Source organism: Leptinotarsa decemlineata, unplaced genomic scaffold (assembly GCF_025532065.1).
Source record: "Leptinotarsa decemlineata unplaced genomic scaffold, Ldec_3_MD MMD2_tig00001064_RagTag_RagTag, whole genome shotgun sequence".
Lineage (NCBI taxonomy): Eukaryota > Metazoa > Arthropoda > Insecta > Coleoptera > Chrysomelidae > Leptinotarsa > Leptinotarsa decemlineata.
The window spans coordinates 8,643,903-8,670,147 of record NW_027412558.1 but is presented as its reverse complement, the minus strand read 5'-3'; the positions used below and the strand labels follow the sequence as shown (position 1 = coordinate 8,670,147).

Sequence of the window (26,245 nt, the reverse complement as noted above, 5' to 3'; positions counted from 1 at the left end):
ATTGTTTCATTGGGCTACTTCATTACTTACTACATATTTTCATAAAGAGAGTTGATAAAGTGAATTCTGAAAGATATATGAAAGCAATTAGTCTTGCCACATGGTTAGTCTGATTGGGGTCGTATTACACTGACGCAAGTTAGTATGCCTGCCTCATTATCCAGATATTGTGGTTTGAACCAGATATTTTTCTCACAGGAATTTTTCTGAGGTGGCTAGGTAGTTATTAGCATAGCCTATTCAGAACACAAAGTTAATGACCATGGCAGTCGATGCTGTAGACACCATAAAAATGTACCTCTTGTTCTACTCTACATCTTTGGAAAGGTTACTTTAAATATTCTCCTATTATTCTAAAGTTACGTGGACCAGATTTGTTTTGTTGAAATCAAAGAAGGTTTTTAGACGTATTCAAAAACACTATTGTGAGAATTTCACCTAAACGATTTTACAAAAATGCATCACGTGTTTTGTCATACAATGGCTTCTTCTGGCGTGTCTTTACTAACTAATTCTACATATTCAATGCTTAATATAACTTATTCTACAATTGATCATTCAGTAAGTTACCCGAATTTCCGAATCTATTAATTTCCAAATATTCTAGAAGATTAAGTTTCAAATTCTTCTCCTCTAAATGTAACACATCGTATTCATGATTGAACTCAAGTCCTTCTGCTAAAAGGGGGTTTGTAAATGTGTAATTGGTCTTTCTATTTTTAAAACTACTTCTAAGCTCTTTAATTCTTTGGGAAATGTTATCTCCCTGTTTGGCCAATATTCAGTTTTGGGCAAGAGCCACAAATCATCTTATATACTCTTGATCTATCCGACACCGAAGTTTTGTCTTTATTGTCTTTAATACATTTACTTACAATATTATTCATTCTGTAAGCTACGTTTACACATTCTTTCTTATTTCTTTATGAAGGAATTGGCCGATACTTGATGAAAATAAGTAATGTATTCTGGTTGGATGGAAGAGCAATTTCTGCCTTGATTCGTCATGCGCAGACGTTGAATTCTGCCATTTGTTAGGTTAGATTAGTATCCTTTGTACTGAGTAACCTTTCAATAAAAGCATTTATTATTATTAAAAAACACTTTATATGTTTATGTAGTATAATATAAGTAGTTTTTTTTACCTAAATTACTGCTTTTTGGATTCAAGGAAAACGATCTAAATGTCATACTATATTATGAAGGTATTCTATTAAAGTTTCAAGTGTTCCAGTCATGTAAAAGAATGCTAAGATTCAGTTGGATTGTATTATAGTAACATAAAAATGACATGAAAGATAGAACTGGGACCGCTGGCTTAGTATACATCCAAAAATTACATGCTTGCAAAGTAACTAAGTAAATTTGGATCAATTTCCATTTTCTCCTAATAATATCTCTTCAATTATCTGTTATGTGTTGTTTCATGAATTCAAGATTAATGTTCAATAGGTTTTTTGTTGTGAATAGATGCACCACTCTTAAGTCACAAGTTTCAAATCGTTTCAACTCAAAAACTACTACTTGTAGATATAGGTATCATGAGCAAAATACAATATTTATGCTCGTGCATGGATTTTGCCACTAAAAATCAGTGATCTAACTGCTTACGACTTATTACTTGATACTTGCTCACTTACATACTCTCACACTTTGGCAATACTTCCTAAATTTGAGTTCTAAGGTCTTACCAGCCCTTTCTCAATATTATGTGAACGTAATGAAAAACCAAATCCAACTTGTTTCTCACTCACTCCAGTAACATCGGGTGTACCACAATAATCACATTTGGGTCCACTCATGTCCTTGATCTATGTGTAAATCATCAAAAGTGTCACTACATAACGTTTACAAGAAATAAAAATGTCCATGAAGGCCAGTATACCCTCAATGGTGTACTACTGAAATGTAACCAGCAAATAATAGACTTGTGAGTGAGTCTCTTTGACAGCAAGTTCATTTTTGATGTTCACATTATTAATGGTGCTCGGAAATCACTTCAAATGTTGAGATTCATTATGAGAGAAAATAAATTCATGTCCAAACTTGAGGCGATATCTTTTTACTATGCTTACGTTTTCAGGCATTTGAACTCCGCCACCCCTATATGGAATCTTCTATATTGAACGTCTCGAAAACGTTCTGAAAGAATTTTCAAAATATCTTCCTTTGACAACACCTATGACTGATAATTCGTTCGTAATTTGCAGTGAATTTAAAATACATTATCTGAGAACCCACATACTTTTTAATGGGAAAATTGACTGCTCTAATATTTCGAACAGAATTAATTTTGAAGCACCTTCAGAACCATTACTAAGTCATAACTGGTTTTACATCTCATTCAAAAACACAAACTCATCCAATAACTCACCACTTGGTAGAATGATAAGAAAGTTGTACAATTTTTTTATGCATTGTATGTTCAATACATATTTTCATTTATTTAAAAAATGTATTAAACAACTCCTACTCAACAACGGTTTAGAAAACCTGTAAATTTTCTTATAACAAATTTTTTTTTGTTACATTCAGTAATTGTTAACAATATGTTGTTTTTTATGTTGAGTGAATGCTGTTTTAGGCATATTGCCTGTTGTGTCCCTAATTATAAATAAATAACCTATAACAAAAATATATATTTCTAAAGAAATGAACTTTAAACAATCAAGCCAGTCTCGGATATACCTACACAGTAGATTGAATGGACTGACGCCTATCAGAAAACAACTCCCTGGCTAATACCACGAAGGGCGTTGGATTATATCCGACACGATGCATGCACTATGAGTTCCTACCTTTACAAGCAACTAGCTCCATACCTCATATCCTAGTATGATGCTATTCACAAGTATTGAGTAATTTGTTGACATAATTTTCATTCTGTTTCGATTCCTGACATCTCTACACTTATTGTTTTTAAGCTTTCAATCAATGATGCCAACCTTGCTTGCCACCTCAAGCAATCCTTTATAAGTAAGAGTAAGTACGAACCTTTATCGATTATCACTCATTCTTATAGTCATATATGAGTTATTAAATGTATTCGAAAAATATTTCACTTTTCAGTCCATAACCTCTTTCAAATGTACCTTTTCCTGTAATATTGGTATCGTCTACACACTACAACCTAGATACAAGTCTATAGGATCAATATTTACTTTCTGAGCCAAGATCCAAGCAAATTCAAATGATTGTGTATCAGCTAAGAAATATATGTTTCTTAAATACAGTTACTCTCAAATCATTTCAACTTTTCATCAGATCTACAGAAGAATTGATACCAAAGATCTTCCAGTTCCTGGTCCAACTTTCGTATAGCAAGCACCATTCCAAATGTATCATAGGTGTTCCGAAGATAATTCAGCTCTGTGATGGTTTAATGGCTAGCGGCCAGCCTTCGCTAACACATTGCATACCAGCTTTAGAACCTATAGTAGAGGATATATTTCTCAGCAGAAACAAATCCAACACATCAGACGTAAAAGAATTGGAAACTACTCGCGAAGTGGTTCTGTCGATGTTGTTACGTCTATGCGATGACATACAGGTGCTCGACTTGATATCTTTAATTCTGGAAGATAGTAAATATTGCACTGACAACACAGAGAAGTGGTACGATTGGTCCAAAAGGGTCTTTAGCGTTGTACTCCCTAGGTTGAAACAGAACAAACTGAAGTTAGATAGTTCAGATGCTTTGTCTTCGATGAGAAGGTTTATTTTAGCTCTGAATCCTGAAGTCTTCAAACCGTTTGATGAGATCATCATAATGTTTTTTCAGGATCCACCTCCAAGGGCAAGTATTCTCATATAGATAAAAATGTTCATTCGTGAATTACATTTTTTAGGAAAGTGATTTAGCGTCAATCTGTGGTTGGTTGTCCAAAATTCTGGTATTACTCTTCGTGATCACTCCTGTTAAAGAAGAAACACTCTTATCAAAAATCAACAAGTTGAAACACGAGTTCTCTCCAGGAAGTATTTATGATAATGTCGTCACGAAAGCTGATCCTCTGAATGTGAATAACAACGCAGACACCTTTCAAAGAATTCCGGCAGAGATGATTTTTTGTAGATTATTATTCAGAATAGTATCAATAACGGTAAAACAATGTTTGCTCTTTGTGAGAGAAGGACAGGAAGCATTTCTAACGGAACAATTTTCTGGATTATTACTCCAATACTTGTATTTATTTCAGTCAGGTGAGCAATTTGCAAAACAATGTTACGAACAGAATATCTGTAACTAGATTTTTAGAGAACCCATTTTTCTATTCATTCGTGTTTTAGTTAGAATCACAAAGTTATTCAGCTGAAATCAGAAGATATTCAGCAACTTCAAAAACTACATATATAAGTTGAAAGGTACACTACGGAAAATATATCTCGTACAAATTACATAATTATTGCATCAGCTCAAATCTGACAAAATGGTTTTTACGCGTCAGTGACACTATTTTTCGGGTTTCAATGTCGTCGATTTTCGGAATTTCTTTCTGACGTTTCGCTGGGGCGAGTGGCTACCTTCTACAGGTTTATACATCTTGAGTTTGTTTATCTGTGATGACTGGGTATTACAAAAGCATACTTATGTTGACTCAAGTAGTTTGGTGTGCTAATACCTGAACCTGGATTAGGTAAAAGAGAATTTACCTAATATAGGATTAGGTAAAATGACAATTTACCTAATCCAGGTACAAGTATTAAGACACCAAACTACCTAGTTGAGGTAAAAATGACAATTTACCTAATTCATGATTAGGTAAAATAACAATTTACCTAATCCAAGTACAGGTATTAAGACACCAAACTACTTGGGTGTGGTAAAAATGACAATTACCTAATCCACGATTAGGTAAAATGATAAATTACCTAATCTAGATACAGTTATTAAGACACCAAACTATCTGGGTGTGGTAAAATGACAATTTACCTAATCCAGGTTCAGGTATTGAGAAACCGAACTACCTGAGTGAGGTAAAATGACAATTTACCTAATCCAGGTACAGGTATTAGAACGCCAAACTTTTTGAGTCGACATAAATACACTTTTTGCAATTTACCTAATCCACGATTAGGTAAAAATGACAATTTACCTAATCCAGGTTCAGGTATTGAGACACCGAACTACCTGAGTGAGGTAAAATGACCATTTACCTAATCCAGGCACAGGTATTAAGACACCAAACTACCTGAGTGTGGTAAAAATGACAATTACCTAATCCACGATTAGGTAAAATGATAAATTACCTAATCCAGATACAGTTATTAAGACACCAAACTATCTGGGTGTGGTAAAATGACAATTCACCTAATCCAGGTTCAGGTATTGAGAAACCGAACTACCTGAGTGAGGTAAAATGACAATTTACCTAATCCAGGTACAGGTATTAGAACGCCAAACTTTTTGAGTCGACATAAATACACTTTTTGCAATTTACCTAATCCAGGTATAGGTGTTACCTCAAATCTTTTCACCATAGTGAGAAACTCATAAAAATTCGGGTATTGGAATATATACGTTTCTGGCTGATTAACTCAACTATCTGAAGTTACCAAATGTTTTCGTAGAAAGAGTTTAACTGAGCCCAATGCTTTTTACACTTTTTATTGTAAACATCCACACATTTTTCGTAAGCAAATACATATGTATCATTGCTTCTCCAGAAATAGTTGTAATTTATAATTTCCTTGCTAAATTTGGCACAACTCATTCGAAATTTGATTGATTCGCATTCGGTAAACAATTCACAGAATGTTTAGTTCCCAATTTATTTTTTATTTTTGATAACGAGAAACGTCAAATCTAGCTTTATGAAGAGTTTTTTCAAAAACGAATCTTCTGTTTCTCCCTGCCAAGAAACAATTTAGTGAAGTTACCAATGTTTCAATCCCAGCCATAGGAACTTCGTTTAAATTCAAAGGGAATATGTTTTTTAGGAGAAGTTTCTATGGATGGGTTCAAAGTCACCGTTTGAATGTTTTACGTGCTGTCTACGTGATATGAACAGAAGTCGTGATGTTTTACAAAAAAGTTCAAAAATGGAAGCACGGGTTTTTAATATGAAATTTCGAAAAATACATCTTAAGAATGCTAGATTTCTATGTAAGTGAAATTTTATAACAGTGCTCCTCCATTTATCACGTTGTGTAGTTTTCTTTTGAATGATGCCCAAGTCTTTATAAGAAAATAAATATTTCGAAATAAAATCTCAAAACAATCATCTCTCCCAAAGTACCTACACCGTATGTTATGGTAAATGTCTGCCGGAAAACAACTACTTCCCCGGCTAATAACACGCTGGACATTTGAGACATTTTTAAAGGAAAGATCCAATTTTTAAAGGAAAGATCCCATTTTGTCGATGTTGGTGAGAGCATGAGTGGGCATAAAAAAAATAATTGTGGCTCACCACAGGGATTCCTTTTGGAATAACTGTTGTATACACTGATGGTACTGTCTCTGAGGCACGCTGAGCCTCTGGAGAAGGTATTTTCCGTTCGCCGATTACACGGTCCTTTTGTACAGTAGATATGATTTACACTTTATGGAGAACACAGTTAATGAAGATCTCTCTAAATACTCAAATTGGCTTGCGCATAATGAAATTGAGGTGAACTCTGCAAAAACCATTACAAATAGAATTTGTGGAAATATTGAATTAAGAATAAATAACTTACCCTTAATGAATGTTGCAAAAACCAAGTATTTGGGACTCATAATAGATGAAAAGTTGAACTGGTCTGGTCACATAGAACATATTAATGATAAAATTGTACCAATGTTAGGAGCTCTATATAGGTGTTCCAGTTACTTAAGTTTCAGTAATAACTACTTTACAGTGCATATATATTGGCGAATCTTAGGTATCTGTTAATCATATGGGGTAATTGTGGCATTTCTAATTTCAAAAAAATTCAAACGCTACAAAATAAATCAGTGAAAATTTTATTTCAAATTCTATTTTGAACCCACACAAAAGATCTATTCTCCCAGACTATTTAAATATCTACTTAGACTTGAGCAATGCAAGAACATATATAAAATAAAAAACAAAAGACTCAGCAACAACGATCTACTAGTCATCAACCATTTTTATGAGTATTATACAAGGGGTAGAAATGACCTACACCTGAGCATGGTAAGAACGAACAAAGGATTATACAATCCTTTCACACAGGCTGTAAAAGTCTTCAATGAATTTCCTGTCCATATATGTGAATTGCCGGGCTATAGTTCATTCATCCATAGTTTTAAAAAACATCTGAGCCTCGATGCACATGTCTGATACGTTACTACTATGAGCTTTGTACTGGTTTTCTAGTTTTCATATTTTACTTGTCATGTTGAATGTTTGTGAATCCATAGACCAACATTTTTACTGATTAGGGAGAATAACAACGTATTTTGATACTCATAGTGTCTTAACTATGTTGAACTGTACTCTGTTGTTATATTTTTAATAAAAAAAAAAACTTATTCTAGATACAATTTTCAAATGTACTTCGGTATATGAGTCAATTCAATAAATGTTTGGAGAACAGATTAAATAAAAATAGTATTTTTCAATTAATTCAATGTTCATATGAAAGTAGTTGATTTGATAATAATTTATTTTGAACCTGATTGCTTTCTTCCTTTCTTCAAAATTTTCCCATATAAAGATGGGAAAGTCAAAGCCACAAAGGTTTTTCTTCAAAAACTAATCTACACTAGAAATATCTTGCCTTTCAATTTAAAATAAAACTAGTCGATGTTTTTCAGGAAATCATCGTAAGATTTCGAGCACGGCTTTAAATGTTGTTAATCAAAACATTCCATATGGCGAAGATGACGTTCTGCAGTTGAGTGAAATTAATGAAAATTTCATCAATTTAGCAGCATTCCACCCTGTACTGACCGCTCAGTGGTGCAATTGTTTAACGCCATTAAACTTCAATGATGAACATTTTTGGTCAAAAGTTTTCGCGGTAGATATCAAAGTTTTGAACGAAAGGTAAGAAAGTTAGATACTCCTCGATTGATATTTATCGTCATTATTTTCCTTTCCAGGCAAAATAAGTTTTCAATTGATTTGGAAATAATGAAAGTTGGAGGTGTAGTTTCATTTTGTGACTACTTGGTATGTCGAGCCTTAATCAACTTAAAGACATGTAATTCGGTTTTTACTTTTAGAGCGAGAATATTTCTGATGAGGATCATGTGACGTGGTTTTTACGAAACAATTCTCCATTTTTGGTGGCTTTATTAGAAGAACCGCCAGTTTTGGAATTCATCTCTTCCGTTCATAGAAATCCTTCCTTTAGCGAAGTTTTTATAAGGAGCATCTCCGGACATATCAAAAACGCTCGTTCTGTATAAAAATCAATTAGCCTTGGCTTTCATTTACACTAATTTCCAAGTTTTTCAGTCCGTCGACAAAGTAAAAGTATTGAAATGTATCGAGAACTGTCATCAGTCACAAATAGGCCCGGTATTGAATTTGTTGATTCCGGACATGTTAAAGTGCCATCAAGCGGTAGTTTCACGAATGGCCGCTAATTTGGCTAGTAGAAAAATTGAAATGTTACTGATGATGCCCATGGAAGATGTGAGTAACCAATTATCAAAGGAAACCCTGACCAAAATTCAAAGGTTATTAGTTTCCTTGAACTTGGTCAAAAAGTGAGTATTTTTTTCAAATCCTTCATAATATCTTACACTGAATAGTAGTGTCCGACTGAAATTGGTTTTTTTCGACCGAAACCGAATTTCGGGAACGGTCCCAGTTTCGGCCGAAACCGAAACTTCCTTACAAGGTTTATGTTTTGAGGGAAAAATAAAGAAAACGTTTTTATAATCAGTCAGTCTTTATTTTTTTATCTTTAAATCACAACGTTATGCACTCTTCGACATTTTTACTTATTGATAATCTACATAAAAAACCCTTCTGCAAGAAAAAATAATAATTGCACCTTAGAAATACTTAAAATAGGTGAGGTGTTCATTTGAGTTGGTGTAGATTCTTCTTTTGAATATTATTGATGGGTTTTCAAAAATATTAAACATGAGTTGATACCTAATATCACAATAGTCACGACATGATTAGGCACGTGGAAGCGGCAAAATGTCTTCGTCGATTGTATGAAATTCAACGAGCCGAACATGACCGATCACAGCGCGGGAACTCCCGAATGCAGTTTCGGTCGTAGTTTCGGCAGGTTTGGCGCCGAAATCCGTTTTTTGCCGAAACTCGACCGAAACCGAACTTTCGGTCTGACACTACTGAATAGACAAATAGTTATAACCGAAGAAGTAATTGGTAAATAGGGCAGAGCTGTACTTGCACAATGTGCGTCGAGACGTTTTTCACGATTCTGGTATATGGAAAGGCAAATTGTCATTACTATTACGTTTTCCCCGTGGATTCGACGGTAATTAACTACAATGTACAGTAATCAAACTCAACGTAATTTCACTGTTAATACAACCAAACACTTCAACTATAACTTCAAAATAATGTTCACATGTCTATCGCCTTATTTGAATTCACTCCGCACCGCACTGTCACATGACTTTTCAATTGGGGTGTGGTAGCGTTTATATATGGTAATCGAATTCTCTCGAAGCAAATAGGGATTTTGCTAGAACGCTATCAAAGCGACGCGGCATCTAACTAGAACAATAATAATAATAATAAATTTTATATTCATTTGAGTCATACAGGTTTCGAAATTATCAGTACACCCACACTGAAGTTTAAAAAATAAAATACAGATACATACATCAATTTACAAAACACAAAGCAGATTAAAGTTTGTTTTGGATTTAGAAGTCCTGTTTAGTTGCCATGAATGAGCCTTTTTCCTGAGAATAGTACAGCGAACGTGTCACGAGAGGCAGCACTAGTAGTAAGGACAAACATAAACTATTCACATGTTAAACAGTGTTATTTCCGTAATATTAATTTACCTATTATTTAAAAATATAAATCTGATATAAAATGGATACATGCTTCCAGGAGAGTGGATTTAACAGTGCAAAAAATAAATAAATATATGCTCTAAACATGAAATGAATACTTAATTTTTCGTAGTTGATTACCATTGATTAAAATGAGATATAACCTCAATCGTTTATTAAATTATATTCATTTATTATATATAATTAAATTTATTTCATTACCATCTATATTTGATGCCTATTTCACTCGGAAATAAATCTGAAATTCAGTACTATTTTAAATTTCTTTTATTACAGTTTGAATCTACCGCTACTCTTTTACTAGAGTATGTATACTAACCTGTCTATTAATTCACTTTTTTTCCAGTTACTTTTAAATTACGACATGAAAGCCAACGTTTTGATGTGACAACATTGTTATACTTTACAGTTTCAAATTTTAATTTTGCTCCAGGAACATCTTCTGTTAAAACATTATTTTTTAATTGTACTTTACCATATGTTTATATGAGGAGTAGGCAGTGTTTGTCCCTACCGAGCTACTAGCGCTGCTAGTGAGTGATTTTTCGTACTTCAGGAAAAAGGCTCATTCCCCAAATGAATAAAAAGCATGGCCTTTTAGATAGTCTTCCACTGCTTTTTGGAAAGTGATTAATCCATTTTTACTTCTTATATCAACTGGAAGGTTAATATAGATTTTTATTGGTGTCATAAAAAGTCCTTTGTGAACTTGTGTTAGATGAGCTGTGGGTAGGTAAAGTTTGTCCCCTTTTCTAGTAATATACTTATTTACATCTTTGAAGGTTGGAAATTCAATTATATGTTTCTTTACATAACAAGCAGCCTCGAGAATATATAGACTTGTAGGATTTTTCCTACAACTACTTAGTTTAGAAACTTTTCATTTCTTTATTGATTTTTATTTTGTATTATAAGATTTTGTTAGGAAACTAACTTTTCATAACTCTATTATCGAGTAGTCGTCCAAAATATCCATCTGCTTGGGTTTTTATGTTAATTCTTTTATATTTATTTTAACTTATCATTTTCGTATTTTCTCATAGCATATCATTAGAATGTTCTCTTCTCTGGAAACGAAAGTTTATTGCCGAAAAACAGATGAATGTTTAGAATGAAATCCCTTGAGATGTTTCGAGTAGGTACACATAGGTAACACTCTTACCGATTAATACAAGGAATTCGGGCCCAAGTGTTTGACCTTTCTTGACTATATCTATGACCCAGCCTATTGCCAGTGATGATTTTTCGAGAGTTACTTCGAACACATTTTTTTAGCTGAGGCATTCATTCGGTTGTGGGGTTTCGGCCGGGAACTATTTCTTATTCAGTTTCCGCCGAGAACTAAACCCGCTCTAGAGTCTCCTCGCTGATCGAGAAAAAACTTAGCGTTAGTTCCTTGAGGTAATTTTCTTTTTCGTGTTTTGTTTGTCGTTATTTTGTTGTTAATAATTTTGTTATTGATAAACGCTGTGTCCGTCTGTTTAATAATTCACCTATCACTAGTCCCGGCATTGAACATACTTCTGAGGATACATTTCTGTAAAATTAGTACTCGTTCAATAACATAACAGCATAACAATCCATATGTTACCTTATCCATGATAATATATTTTCAAGGTGGATATTGTGAATCGCGAAGCACACGTCGTCATGCCACAATTGATTTATAACGACCAGCGGCGACCGGCGTTATTTTTTGTTCAGGGGATGATTTAAAACATTACATTTGAAATTTCGAATGTATTTTTGTGAGTGAATGATATCGATGTATATTTGCATATATTTTCAGGCACGAAACTCTAGTTAGTCTCTTGAACAAGCTCTCAGTGCAATATTACGATCTCAGCCCTATAGAATTCGAACAGAGACGGGTAGTTAACCCACAGTACATAAAAAAATTGAACGTTAACAGGACTTGGTATTTGTCCCAGATACAGGCGAAATGCAATGACGCCAATATTGGAAATGAAATGGCTGAACTGTTGAGTCAAATCGAGTACCATGAAATCATCAGCTTCATGTGTAGCGATGGGTTCAATAAATCTTGTTTGAAAGATTGCTTGAGGTTGGGTTTGGAGAATACTAGAAAACAAAAGTTGACTGCGGAATCTGACTTGATCAGTGCCAGTATCGACTGCGTTTTGAAGGATATTGATATTTTGGTGAGCAAAATGCCTTCTAATCATCAGGTGAGTTTTCATTTTTTTATTCATAGGTATATTTTTGTTCGAAAATGCAGCAAAAATTTTGTTCAATGTATTGTATCAATCTAGCGTACAAGAAGGGGATATGTATATGAACTAAGCCGACAATTTCATATGAGATCCAGGCATTTATTAGGTTCTTCAAAAAGTGTTGACCGTTTTAATGTCATATGTTTTTGTAGCTCCATATTTCAATTAATATGTATTCTGTGACATGATATTCACTGATCAATAGAGAATTTTGAACTCTAGACATTGATGCTGTTGATTTTTTCCAATTTTTTTTTTCCTTTTCTCAGCTCATTACTATATTATGGCTTTAAGTGATTTGCAGCCAATTCAAATTGAACCAAAAAGCTGTTGAAACAGCCCGAAAAATTAACCTAGCATTTAGCAATGATAGTGTTAATGAACGCACTGTTTGACGTTGGTTTTCGAAATTTCGTTTCGGAGATTTTATCCTCGAAGTTGAGCCCCGAAGTGGCCGACCTACAGTAATCCAGGACGAAGATTTGCGGACCCTGGTGGAGACTGACCCATCACATACGGTTCCTGGGATGGCGAAAGAACTGAGCAGTTTTTGGTGGCTTAAAACATATTGGAAAGTTCAAAATGCTTGAAAAATGGGTGCCTCATAATTTGAACGATCGACAGAAATTGTCATGTTTCGAGGTCTGTTCTTTGCTTTTGCGCAACCAAAACGATCATTTTTTGGATCGGATCGTCACGTGTGATGAAAAGTGGATCCTCTACAACAGCAGGTCACCTTCAGGACAAAGGTTAGACACTGATGAGCCACCCAAAGGCGAAACCCCACCAAAAAGACACAATGGCTACTGTATAGTGGTTAGCGGCTGGAGTGATTCACTATAACTTTCTGCAACCGGGCCAAACCATCACAGCCAGAGTCCTATTGAGAGGAAATCGACGAAATGTACCAAAAATTGCGTCAGCAGCAGCCAGCAGTGGTCAACAGAAGAGGTCCGATCCTGCTCCACGACAACGTTTGTCCGCATGTTTCACAAATCACCGTCCAAAATATAAACGAATTGAGCTTCGAAGTTCTACCTCACCCACCATATTTCTCAGACCTCTCTCCATCCGATTGCCATCTTTTCAAGCACTTCGATAACTTTCTCACTGGTAGAACTTTCGCCAATCAGGACCAGACAAAAAACGGCCTTCGTCGATTTCATCAAATCCCAAGCACTCAATTTTATTCTGACGGGATTAATAGATTTGTGATAGGTTGGCGTTGATTCAAATGGCGCGTTTTTCGATTAAATTGAATAAGTAGTCACATTCAAGTTCTCATCTGAATTGAAGCAAATGATGTCTGAGAAGAAACGCATTCACAAACAATTCAAAATTCACAACCGCAATGAGGATTACATGTTGTTTACTCATTTAAGATCTCAATGTTAATATCTCACGAAAGTCTGCTATGAAGCTTACTTAAACAATATCGAGTCAAACCTAAATAATGATCCGAAATATTTTTGGAAGTATGTAAGAGACAAAACAAACTTAAATGATATACCTATCTCAATAACATATAATGAACATCTTTCTACAGATATACATAGCACAGTTGACTATTTTGCTGAATCTTTCTCGACAGTCTATGTAGAATCAGATCCTTCCCTTATAAATGATTTTAAATGTGATAATACAATTAATCTCTCTATTTGTGCTTTCGAACTGTCTAGTGTTTTTGAAGCCATTTGTATGATGAAATCTACATTATCTAGTGGCCCAGACAGAGTTTCTTCATGTTTGTTGAAACAATGTGTTTACTCATTATCATATCCACTTTTTCTTTTATACAACAAATCCCTAGCTAGTGGTATATTTCCTGATTTATGGAAACAGAGCTATATACGTCCCATTTTCAAAAGTGGTTCGAAAGAGGATGTATCCAACTATCGAGGAATATGTATACAATCAGCTATTCCTAAACTTTTGGATGGATTAGTCAGCAAAGTGTTAACTAATATTTGTAGATCATTAATTATACCAGAGCAGCATGGGTTCACAAATGGTAGATCTACAGTATCCAACCTAATTTATTACCAGCACTACATAACAAAAACACTTGAGAGATCTGCACAGGTTGATGTTATCTATACAGACTTTTCTAAAGCCTTCGATCGGGTCTCTCATGATTTATTGATCAAAAAACTATATGCCATTGGGTTAGGTGGTAGGATGTTGGATTGAGTAAGCAGTTATTTGATAGGTCGTTTTCAATCAGTGAGGTTGAATGGTATAATCTCTGAACCTTATGCAGTAAAATTAGGAGTACCTCAGGGATCCCATTGTGGTCCCTTGCTGTTTTACCTTTTCATCAATGACATTAAGACTAAAATTCAGTATTCTGATTTTCTCCTTTTCGCTGATGATCTGAAGATCTTCAGAGTAGTGGAAAATATGTATGATGCTAATCTTCTCCAAATAGATCTCAATAATATGGCAGAATGGTGTTATGCAAATTGTCTTTACCTTAATAATAATAAATGTTTCTCAATGGTGTTTAGTAGATCACAATCAGCAATTCGATTTGATTACCAATTAGAAGATAATATGTTAGATAAAAAACAAGAATGTAAAGATTTGGGAATATTATTAGACAACAAGCTTTGTTTTAATAACCATGTGAACAATGTCTCCCAAAGAGCGCTCAAAATGCTTGGTTTTATTGCGAGGTCATCAACAAATTTTTCCTCTTCTACTATAAAAGTTTTATACTGCTCTCTAGTCAGATCCATTGTTGAATACAATACCATAATTTGGAATCCATACTATGACAAGTATATCCATCAAATAGAAAATGTACAAAGACAATTTCTGAAAATCATAGCATACAAATTAGGTCTAGTTGTTGGTGAATAGAACTACAATGAAGTAATGAACTTGATGAGTCTACCTAGTCTAAGTGATCGCAGGATTATGATATCGTTGGTTTATCTCTTCAAAATAATCTCTGGCATAATCGATTGTCCGGAAGTTCTCTCTATTATACCATTCAATGTTCCAAATAGACAAACCAGACAGAAAAACTTATTTGTTTTACCACATCACTCAACTAACTATGGTTTTTATACACCCATCTCAAATATGTTAAGATTGGGAAATACATATTGTCATAGTGTTGATTTCTTCTGCGAAAATCCAAAGATTTTTAAAAAACAAATAGCTAGATTGTTGTTCAATTGATTTCTATTTATGATTTTATGATTAGTGATAATATTGTCAAATTGAAATTTTATTATTATTTTATATTTATATATTTCAGATATTATTATATTTTTGTATTCTTATGTGATTTCAATGTGATATAGTGCATAAGTTAAACGTCGCAACATATATGTTATTTCTTAGCTGTATTGGGGTAACCCGTTTATAAATAAATAAAATAAATAAATAAATATCACAATTTAAAATAGACTCATAAAAAAACATAATAAACAGTAAAAGATTTGAATTATATAAATGAGACCTTCATGTAAAGGTAACAAATGATAGAATGACATTATAAAATTGATTGATGCATACTTGATATGGTAGTACTGAGAGAAATATAAAAGAAATGTTCATTCTTTGCTCCATGTCAAATATTGAAGTTTCAATTCTGGAAATATAGTTGAAGTTTCATATTGAATGGTAACTAAATATTTCTTCTATATCAATTCGATTGGATCACATCATACATATACATCATAGTGTCAACTCCATCAACAGATGCGCAAGTACTCTACTAATGAGGATCTTAAAAATGCATAATACATTAACTTTTCGTACAGTTAGGCTTTATTCAGTTATAAAATTTCGAATTCCATTTAAATAAAGTAACCCCGAAAAGTTACTGCGTAATATAAACTACTGTCCAATTAGTCAGTAACTTGTATTCATGAATTTTGCTTACAAATTGATAAAAAAAATCGATACTTATCTTTCTTCAGTGGTCGACGTTTCGGAAGAATATACCACTTTCAATTTATTTTAATAATATTTTTGTAATGATTTTATCTACCAAATCCCGTACATTAAATCTTGCTACTGATTTATTTTACTTTTTGGATTGCATACTTTATCCAGTAGCAACTCTTTGATTTGATAATTATACAGTTTTGGAGTCGGATTTTTTATTGCACTTGTTTATTGAATCATTCAATGGGCGTAAGCTGTGTCATGTTTCAGATACTACTAATCTATGTATTGGCACTTTTTTTTGGTACCTTGGGAGCTGTCTGACTTGTTCATTTAGTCGAAGTCTCCAGAAAATACCGCAACCTCTTGGGCTTATTGCGTTTATTCTAGAGATGAAACGGATATCCGGTAACTATCCGGTATCCGGCCTTGTTTTAACTATCCGGCCGGATACCGGATAGTAATACAGTATCCGGCCGGATACCGGATAGTAAAATTTTAAAAAATCTCATAATTTTACACAAGGCAAATCATACTCCAATAGGTTATGGACACCGTTTATTTTTATAATCGCACATCAAAAATGTTTGTTTTATTAATTATTAGTTTAATAATCAAAATTAACAAGTGGCAAATTGTGATGAATAAATACCAAATTTTCCGCGTTTGTTGGTAAGAGGCGACTTCGCTTGGCTTCGTATACCAGACCAGCTTCTGAAAATAGCCTTTCGCTGTAAACGCTACTGCCAGGTGCTGAAAGATAAATTCTAGCAAACCTTGACAACTGCGGGTACTGATTTAGATTAACTGACCACCAAATGTCTGGGTCGTGATTGCGATCGATTCGAGATGTCTTTAAAAAAAAGTCAATCTCGTTAGCAATTGGATTTTGTTTTTCTTGATCGCGACAATCACTACTATTATCCTTTGCCACTTCATTGAAACAGTTCCAAAAAGTGTCATGAGCTTCACGTGTGAACTTGGATCCAGTTTCATCTTCTTTCATTCGTTTAGCAGGTGTTGAAGACGGCGATGATCTTTCACTGTCAGAAGAAGATTCCTCGCAAGAGTTTGTTATATACTCTATCATGATTTTCTGTCGGACTTTTTCAGTTTCAAGAACTCCTAAATAATCTGACTTGAACCTTGGGTCAAAAAAGGTAGCAATTAGGTAGTTTGGATTATCTCCTAAGGATTTAAAACGACTTTCCAATTCAGCTTTCAAAGAAGCTCTCATACGAGCTAAGTCTGGTGTTCTTTGTGCAGTCTCGTTTTTGTCCAAATACTTTTTCAATACAGAAATATGCGGAATCGCCTCGGAAAGGCCAGAACTTGTAATTTTCGTTATTTATTCAAATGGTTTTAAAAGATTTATGCACTGCTCCATTAGGCCCCATTGTTGTATCGTCAAATTAGTGAGTGTGTCATGTTCAGCGATATAAAGAGAGGTAGCCGTTTTTTGTTCCAACAAGCGTTCTGCCATGTAGTAGATAGAGTTCCACCTCGTGTTGATGTCCTGCACTAACTGATGCTGCGGTAAATGTAACTCCTTTTGAATTGCAAGCAATTTTTCTTGTGCTAAACCTGAATGATTGAAATGAGTTACTAGAAGTCTTCCAGTAGCAATCATGTCTAATACTTCAGCTTGGACCTTCATTGCCTCATTAACAACTCGCTGAAGTGAATGTATGAAACATCAAGCAGAATCATACTCTGCAACTCGAACTACTTTCACCATATTAGCGCCTCTATCATGGATTAGTAAATGAATTTTATTTCTATCGATATCCCAGCGAGCAGCAATAGTGTTCAGTTCTGAAATTCCGGAGACAAGCTATGGGCTGTGAAACTCAAGAAGCTGGAACTATTGTGCAGGCAGGTCCAAATGTCAGAAGTAACAGAAACTGCAATAGCTTTTGAAATGTTTGTTTTAATTTTGTCGTGAATTCTATTGTAGATATCGGGCACAATTATTTGAGAAATATAAGTGCGACTTGGTAATTCATAACGAGGTAGCGCTTGTTCTAGAAGCCTTTTAAACCCGACCTTTTCTACGATACTGAACGGCTCGTTATCTAGAGCAATCATTTCTGAAATTAAATAATGATATTTCTTGGCTTTGGCATCATTTACATTCCAAAGTAATTTTCTTTCAAACGATTCCGACAGTGTTAGTTGTTTTTCTGCTGATGATGAAGATGCACTTGTGCTGGGAACGACATGTCCCGGAGCCATAACCGGCTTTGAACTCTCAGCAGTTTTTTTTTATTTATCAATTTAAACTCCTCTGGATGTTTGGACTTCAAATGATTACTCATGGCTGAAGTACCTAATAAATGACAAAAAAAACAAACTTCAAAATATTGAAGGTACCGATTCACAATGTACATCAATAAAAAAAGCTAAAGTCATAAACTTGCATTCATAAAATTGGTGAATGTCGTTTTATTTAAAGAATTTAAACTAATTTAAAGTAAGGCCGTAGTAGTAGGTACCTAATGAAAATAAAAATGAAATGACACAGCGACCAAAATTTTGTTATACTGGTAGGTACTACTAAGTTTGTTTATTAACAAAACCAGTTTAAGAATATAAGAATATTCATATTTTTTCGTTTTCATATCTTTTCGTTCAATTGAAGCAAAAACATAACTTCTAAAACTTATGTACCTGCCTTTTTTCCTTCACCACCTCGAGAAATTTTAACCTGACACAACAAACATACCGCGTACTTGTTATCGTCACTGTTTAAATCAAAATATTGCCATATTGGCGATCGTGTTTTTAATGATGACATTTCTTGTTAATCTATCAGAATTCAAACATAAAATCACGACGACAAGTGATAAACAATGAAATAAACAACAAACGAACTGAGAAACAAACACAAATTAACACGCGCGATAACACTCGAACGCCCCCGAGTCGACCCGACATCAAACTGATCACGTCAACGCAATAAAGGGCCGAATATCCGGCGCTCCAGCCTAGTAGCTTGCCGAATATCCGGTCAAACTGCTATCCGTTTCATCTCTAGTTTATTCTCCCATCTTCTCATGACACCCATTCCATCAGTCTCGTTCCCTGTACTAGTTTGTACAGGTTCCGTGTTGGATGTTCGTCATATTCTTCTGAACGTAATTTCGTACGTCCATATATTGCCTGCCTCCTGTTGTACAGCCCCATTTTATTCAGGTGTCCTCTAAGCGGACAATGACCGGTTAGTAACCCTGTAATTATTCTGAGCCGATCCCTACTATATTGAGGTAGTTCTTCGGTTCTTTTCTCGGATGGTTCCCTAATGAAGGTTCTACTGTGTTTGTTGCCAGGTACTTTTCATCAGCTTTATCATTACCTGTGATTCCTGAATGCCCTGTCACCCAGTACAAAGTTAATTTGTTCCTGTTTGCAAGTTCATTCAGTTCTTCATGGCATTCCCAGACCAGTTTTGATGTCACCTTCGAGTTAGTCAGAGCCCCTAGTGCCAGCGCCTCTTGCTGTCTGTTAAAATATTGATCCGCTCATTTCTTTGAGGTCTCAATTCAATAAGCCTTGCACACTGCAAGATAGCATACACTTCCGCCTGAAAGACGAATGTGTATAGTCCTACCGGATAGCTGTAGTTTAAATTTCTATCCACTCGGTATATTCCAGCTCTCGTTCCATGTTTGGTCTTCGATCCATCTGTATGCCAGGTGTTTTTTTCCAAATATGTCAGGCATCTATTAATATTTACATAAACAATAGATGCTTACAATTAATAGAACAAGTTTTTTTTCATAAAAATATTTATATCTTATAAGTACATCTTGCTTATGTCAACGAACACATTTAAAAACAAAGCAGTAAAATTTAAAATTTGGTATTATAAAACAATGACGAATGCCTATATGGTTAAGGAACTTATATCACAGTGTAGGAATTCTTCGGTGCTGAAGAAGGCGTTTTTCATTAAAAAATATTTTATCCTTATTTTGAATATGTTAATAGATAGAGAACTTATTTTTTGTGGAAATTTATTGTAAAATTTCACAGCCCAAAAATTTGGTCCATTTTGACATCCTTTTAAGCAGCAATAGTTTGTACTCAAATCAATGTTATGCCTAATGTTGTGGTCGAGCACATGTTCAAAACTTTCATACTAAGATTATTTTTTATTTATATTAAATTTTTCATGATATATAGAGAAGGAAAGGTTAGTATTTTTAATGTAATGAATAAATTTCGACATTCATTTCTGTAGTCGATATTGTCTAATATTCTAATTGCTTTCCTTTGGTGTTGGAATATTCTATCACAATCTGTTGCATGTAATATATGATATATGTTAATTGCAGGTGTTCTATCCTTTTGAACGCCAACGGTATTCTGTAGAGATGGACTATAGTGCCAGCATGACGGAACTTTTCCAAAACGAAGACTTTTCCAACCTCCTCTGTTGCATAGCTCAGTGCATTCCTCCATTTTTAGACTGTATACAGTTGAACTCTAACAATCAAATTTCCGATAATAATCTAGAAGAAATAATGAGGTTTGCTGTGTTATGTTTAGAGTATGTAAGTCATTTAACTCAAGTCCACAGTGATGATTTCAAAGTGCACGTGACAGATATGTTTCTGAATGCTAGCAACGGTATTTTCCGAAAATTGGAGGTTTGCAATTTATTAGGACTCGATAGTAATGTTACGTGGTTTTGTTCTACTGTAAATAGCATATACCGCCTAGTGAATTTACTGCTGAGAAATGATAGGCCTCTACCAAGTGTGCCAACTTATGCCTTGAACGAAATCCTCAGTAACGTAGAGACAATACCTATAGGACATGCGGTGCACCAGATGTACACTTTATCTTGTTGGTTGTTCGAACAAAAGGCTGTGAACCAATCAAAAATACCTGACTTTCTGTTCAAACCTATTAAAAGTTTAGTGATACGTTTATCGAGGATACCGCTGGTCAACTCGTATATTTTGGTACCACATCAAGCCTGGAAAACTGGTTGGCAACCCGATGTAATGTCGGGGTTATTCAAAACTCAGGTTCCGTCGTTGCCCTTAGAGTTGCTGAAAGAAATTGATGTTCTCCAAGAATATATTCTCAGGTACGTAAATATGTTGATGCAAAAAAACTGTTTTTCTTTGCATGAATTTATAATGAATCAAACAAATATTAATGGAAATCAAAACGATTTGATGACTAAATGGTTGATGGTTTCGCAGCTGAAGTTTTCAGTTTATTGGTTTTTCTGAGACACCATAGCCGACTGGTACGGGAGGCAATAGCGATCCACCAACACACAGATAATTTCAACAGGAAAGAAGAATCTGTGAACCTCAACCGAATATGAAATCTCATTCTAAGAAATTTAAAAATAGCAAACAGCATGGCGGCAGGTAGAAAAGGGTCGACGAATGTTATTTACAATTTACCTCGTTCAGGTACAGGTATTAGCACACCAAACTACATGAGTCGACATAATTACGCTTTAGGCAAACGTAATATCCAGTCATCGGAGATAACTCAGAATGTATAAACCTTTGAAAAAGCAAGCCACTCGCGCCAGCAAAAAGTCAGGAAGAAATTCCAAAAATCGATGGCTTTCAAACCCGAAAAATGGTGACACTGATTTGTGTCAGGAGGTGATTCCTCATCGAAAAAAAGATAGGATCTTTCATATGAAGAAATTTCATTGGAGCGTCCCTTGTTAAGATACAGCCCCTTAAAGGGGGTACATAAAATTTGTATAACAATTTTTTTCACTAACACTAAAAAGGTTACAATATTGAAATTAACCTGACGTTTTGTACTACCAAAAAGACACTCAGCCAGATATTTATTTGGTTTACTCCATGGTTGTAAGGGGTGGAAAACGCAACCCCTAAAATTTATTTCCAATGTAACTTTTTGTCTAATTATATGTTTACCATTTAAACATTTATTTCCGATAGCCTGTTTCATTCTAAACAAAAAAATGTCTCTTGAGTTTTTTGCCCAAAATAAACCAGTTCACAGCAAAAAATTATTTTAGGAACAACTACAGAGATACATCGTCATAAATGCGAAAATACGAAACTAATCTATCTAGTAGGTCGCTATTAGCAATAGTGACAACTAAATTGGTATGACGCTGTCAGTTTGTGAATTTTCGAAATTGAATTAATACTAATTGTGTGCTGTTGTTCTGTTCTTGATTTGTTACTTTAATAATTCACTTGTTATTAAAATGGCATACACAAATGAGGAAACGGCTGATATGCATTACGTTTACGGTCTGTCGCAGGGGAATGGGTTAGAAGCTTCTAGAAGATATGCTGAAATGTATCCTCAACGGCAGCATCCTTCACATAGAATATTTGCTCGACTTTATCAACGATTACGGGAATATGGTTCATTCGACAAAAGAACGCAGGAGAAGTACGAACCACACCACATCAGAATTCCCAAATTATAAATTCTGACGTCTTTCATCGGAAATAGTTCTTAGTGAAGCTACCTGTTTCGAAAGGTACTTTTGACAAATTTGGATGAACTGCGGTTGTTTGTTCTTTTCTGAATAGATCCATACAGCAAAGTAACTGTACTGAATTCAAAAGCATCTTCAAGAAAAAGAATGACCACCCCACCAGTTCGTCAGGTCTGTATCTTTCGAGAAAAAGCTATGGCATATTGAAATAAACCTTACTTTCACAACAAAGACCTATGGTCAATATTGCAGCATCTCTCTCATTATGAGTTTCACTAGACTAGAGTTGACTAAAGTACATGGAATGCTTCTTACCTGTTTAGGGCTTTGTTCACGAGATGGAGCTAATCTGTTATATTTAGGCTACTCCAGTCTCAAGCAAAAGTTGGTTATAGCAGTAGAACTTTGAGACAGTTGATTGAGAATGCAAGGATTTTGTCTGTGAGAAAATTTGCAAAAATATATGTCATTAGTTTTTCAAAAATGTTCGGAAAAAGTTAACTGTTTTACCTTAATTTGTATTGCTACTCATCCCTAAAGTTATAATAATAATATTTATTCAGTTAACAGATGACATTGAGTATGTCAAAACGTGTACAAATACAAACTCCGTGCACTTAGAGGCACAATTTACATAGACAATATAATATATAATAGTCAAAACCTAAAATAATCTGCTATTTATGCAACAGCATCGTTATTAAAATCAGCCTGAAGTGATGGGCATGTGCATACTATATAAAAGTCAAAACCAAAATTAATCTGTTATTTATGTAACAGCATCGTTATTAAAATCTTCCTAAAATGTTACGCATGTACAGGGTCATAAGTTATCATCCATATATTCTTTGAGAGTATAATAGGATTTATCCAGGAGCAACTCTTTGATTTGATAGTTATACTGTTTTAGAGACACATTTTTTATTGTACTTGGAAGTTTATTGTACAATTTAATGGCCATAAATAAGCCTGGGACATGATTCAGATACAACTAATATGTGTGTTGGCACCTCCAACTGTAGGGAATTTCTAGTATTATAATTCTCATTACCATTAAGAGTAGGAAAACTGGTTGTGTGCGATTTTACATATTTTATTATCTCGTAAATGTATATACTTGTAACAGTCAATATTCTGAGATTTTGGAAGATGAGTTTTCAACTTGTCCTTCTAGTATGCTCTTCGTTCAATAAATTTCTCTGTTTCTTTAGGGTAACTTTTCTCGGTTGGACATCTAGACAGCAGTTTGAAGAAACTTGGATGTGTCTCCTAAGTGTCCTTTGTATTCCTCTAGACAATTTAGATCCCCTCGAAATGAATGAGACTTCACACGCGTCCAGTCTAGCGATTAAAGCTATCACAGCACTTTTACTGGAAACGCTAACGAGCTCGGTGGCTGGCAACCCAAATATCTCGAAGCTGATCCATATTTCAAGGAACCTTCCTCTGGATAATGGAAGCGTCGGGTAAGATACAATGAAAACAGGAATCATAGAATCATCACAAACTGAATATTCTATTCTAGGGTTCGAAAATTGCACCACATTCAAAATCAAATTTCTCTAAGTTGCGACAACTCATTAGATATTTACAATTACTCCAATATTTTTAATGTGTTTGAATGTCGTAACTTGGAGAAAATCAGTAAGGAATATTCGTGTGGACAAGTTTCTGTTGAATATTTCCTTAATGCACTGGGTCTTAAAGAACCTGAGCAGCATTCGTTGACTGCTGAAATATTTCAGAGTCGAAAGAAGATGCTCGAAGATTATGGATTGGATATAAATTCTTGCCTTCAATTTTTGATTGATTACTATACGCAGCTTATGAAACCACAGGTGAGGTGTCTTGAATATTTTCAATTGAGGTTCTCACCACTACTTTCCTTCTATTTCTATTGACTTTATTTTTGTTATCACAGTCCAACACACATATACGTGTCCTTCATGAGGCTGTGAGATCCACCGTAATGATATCCGATCTCTTTTCGGACAAGTCTCAGTTTTCTTGGATGATGGATGTTTTTCTAGAACTTTCCAAGCTGCATCCCGTAGAAGACGAATTCATACATCAATATTTGATAGTTGGAATATGTAAGGCAGTTGCTGTGTTGTCTCCGGTGAGTCCATGTCAGTAAGCTGAAATCTATGAATTGTGAATCTTGTTTGAACTCAGAAGCATATCATATTTCAAAAGATTTTTTTTATATTGTGAGATATAGTTATTTTCTATTAGGAATTGGAAGTTTATGAACAAGTCAAAAAACTACTAATGCAATACCTGAAGAGCCCGTATTTGGTGTCAAGGATGTCATGCGTACAGGGGCTTCTGTACATTTTGGAGGGTTGTAAATTTAGCAATACAAAAATTGGTGGAATATCTGAGGAGTTACAGCTGATGTTGCCATGCGCAGTTGAATATGTTCAATTCAATTTGAATAATACAAATAGGTAAAGTTTTCATTATTTTAATAATTATGTGGTTTCATAAATCAATGAAGGAATTTTATTGTGTTATTTCAATGTGATCTGAATTGATTTTCAGTGTTTTGAAAAAATCTCAGGAACATTCCACTTTGGTGTGGTCTTTGACATTTTACTTGATCGAAAACGTGGAGGAAGTTCATATGGAACAGAATTTCGTTACAAATACACTGGTATCGGCATTTTCGTCCTTGAATAAGATTAAAATGAATCCATTGGATATTTGCGTTATAAAGGTGAGAAAGTATAAAAAACATTTTTACATAATTAATGTTCATCTCGATTGAAGGGTCTAGAGAGATTATTGATAATCAAGAAAGTATCAATGATGGAACGAGTTGGAAAGCAGTTTTTGAAGCTAGCACTAGATAAAATGAGAAATGACAATCCTGTATCTGCACTTCTTGGGACCCAGTTACTTTTGACATATATGTATATAGGTAACAGAATTTCGATACTGTAGCGGTGTAATAGAAACATAATAATACTTTCTCTCGATTTTATCAATGACTACTACAAAATTAAAGGGTATGACTCAGATATCCCATATTGTCTGCTGAGCTGAGAAAAGATGTGTTATTACTTGTGACAGATTTATTCACTCTGTGTTGATCAAGATGAATAATAATATGGCATTTTATAATTTTTCGTAACTGCCGAAGAGTATCATCAGTAAATAATTAGATGGTACCATTCAATTTCTTATTTGCTTTTCATGAGCATATCAACCGGAACAAGCATGGATCCTTGAGATGTACCACAACTTGGATTTTGAATTTTTTGAATTTACTTAACTAATTAGAAAAATCGTGAACATTTAATATACATCCGAATTCATAAATATCAGCCAAAGATGCATTGATCGTTCTCTAAGAACAATGATTTTGTTTCAGATTGTGCTAATCACCTGCAAAATGTACAAACTTCTGACAATACACCCACGAGTCCAGATCATTTGGTACAGACAATGGAAAAAATATCTGCAATATTTGAACGTATAAAGAAAGGATATGTTCATGAAGTTGAAATACTCTGCTCAGTGTTACCGGATATTCTCAACGACTTCTTTTCTCCTTCTGATATCCTCACCAAAGTCATAGGGGAGTTCTTGTCTTCTCAACAGCCTCATCCGAAATTGCTCAGCAAAGTAGTATTTCAAGTAAATTTTTTGCACAACTTTTAGCACAGTTTGAAGGAATTTTAT

The 26,245-nt window shown here is 34.4% G+C and overlaps 1 protein-coding gene across 2 annotated transcripts in view; it reads left to right on the top strand.

Moving 5' to 3' along the window:
• The window catches only part of htt (huntingtin), a 54,468-nt gene that overhangs the window by 27,788 nt on the left and 435 nt on the right, over positions 1-26,245 (top strand). For both annotated transcript variants that reach the window (XM_074175638.1, XM_074175637.1), the window contains exons 16-30: positions 3,265-3,796; positions 3,849-4,203; positions 7,766-7,997; positions 8,054-8,123; positions 8,177-8,356; positions 8,412-8,665; positions 11,754-12,153; positions 20,436-21,196; positions 23,770-24,024; positions 24,084-24,396; positions 24,480-24,677; positions 24,794-25,008; positions 25,103-25,277; positions 25,331-25,481; positions 25,935-26,200. In XM_074175638.1, the coding sequence (XP_074031739.1) occupies positions 3,265-3,796; positions 3,849-4,203; positions 7,766-7,997; positions 8,054-8,123; positions 8,177-8,356; positions 8,412-8,665; positions 11,754-12,153; positions 20,436-21,196; positions 23,770-24,024; positions 24,084-24,396; positions 24,480-24,677; positions 24,794-25,008; positions 25,103-25,277; positions 25,331-25,481; positions 25,935-26,200 (4,357 nt within the window). The remainder of the gene's footprint in view (positions 1-3,264; positions 3,797-3,848; positions 4,204-7,765; positions 7,998-8,053; positions 8,124-8,176; positions 8,357-8,411; positions 8,666-11,753; positions 12,154-20,435; positions 21,197-23,769; positions 24,025-24,083; positions 24,397-24,479; positions 24,678-24,793; positions 25,009-25,102; positions 25,278-25,330; positions 25,482-25,934; positions 26,201-26,245) is intronic.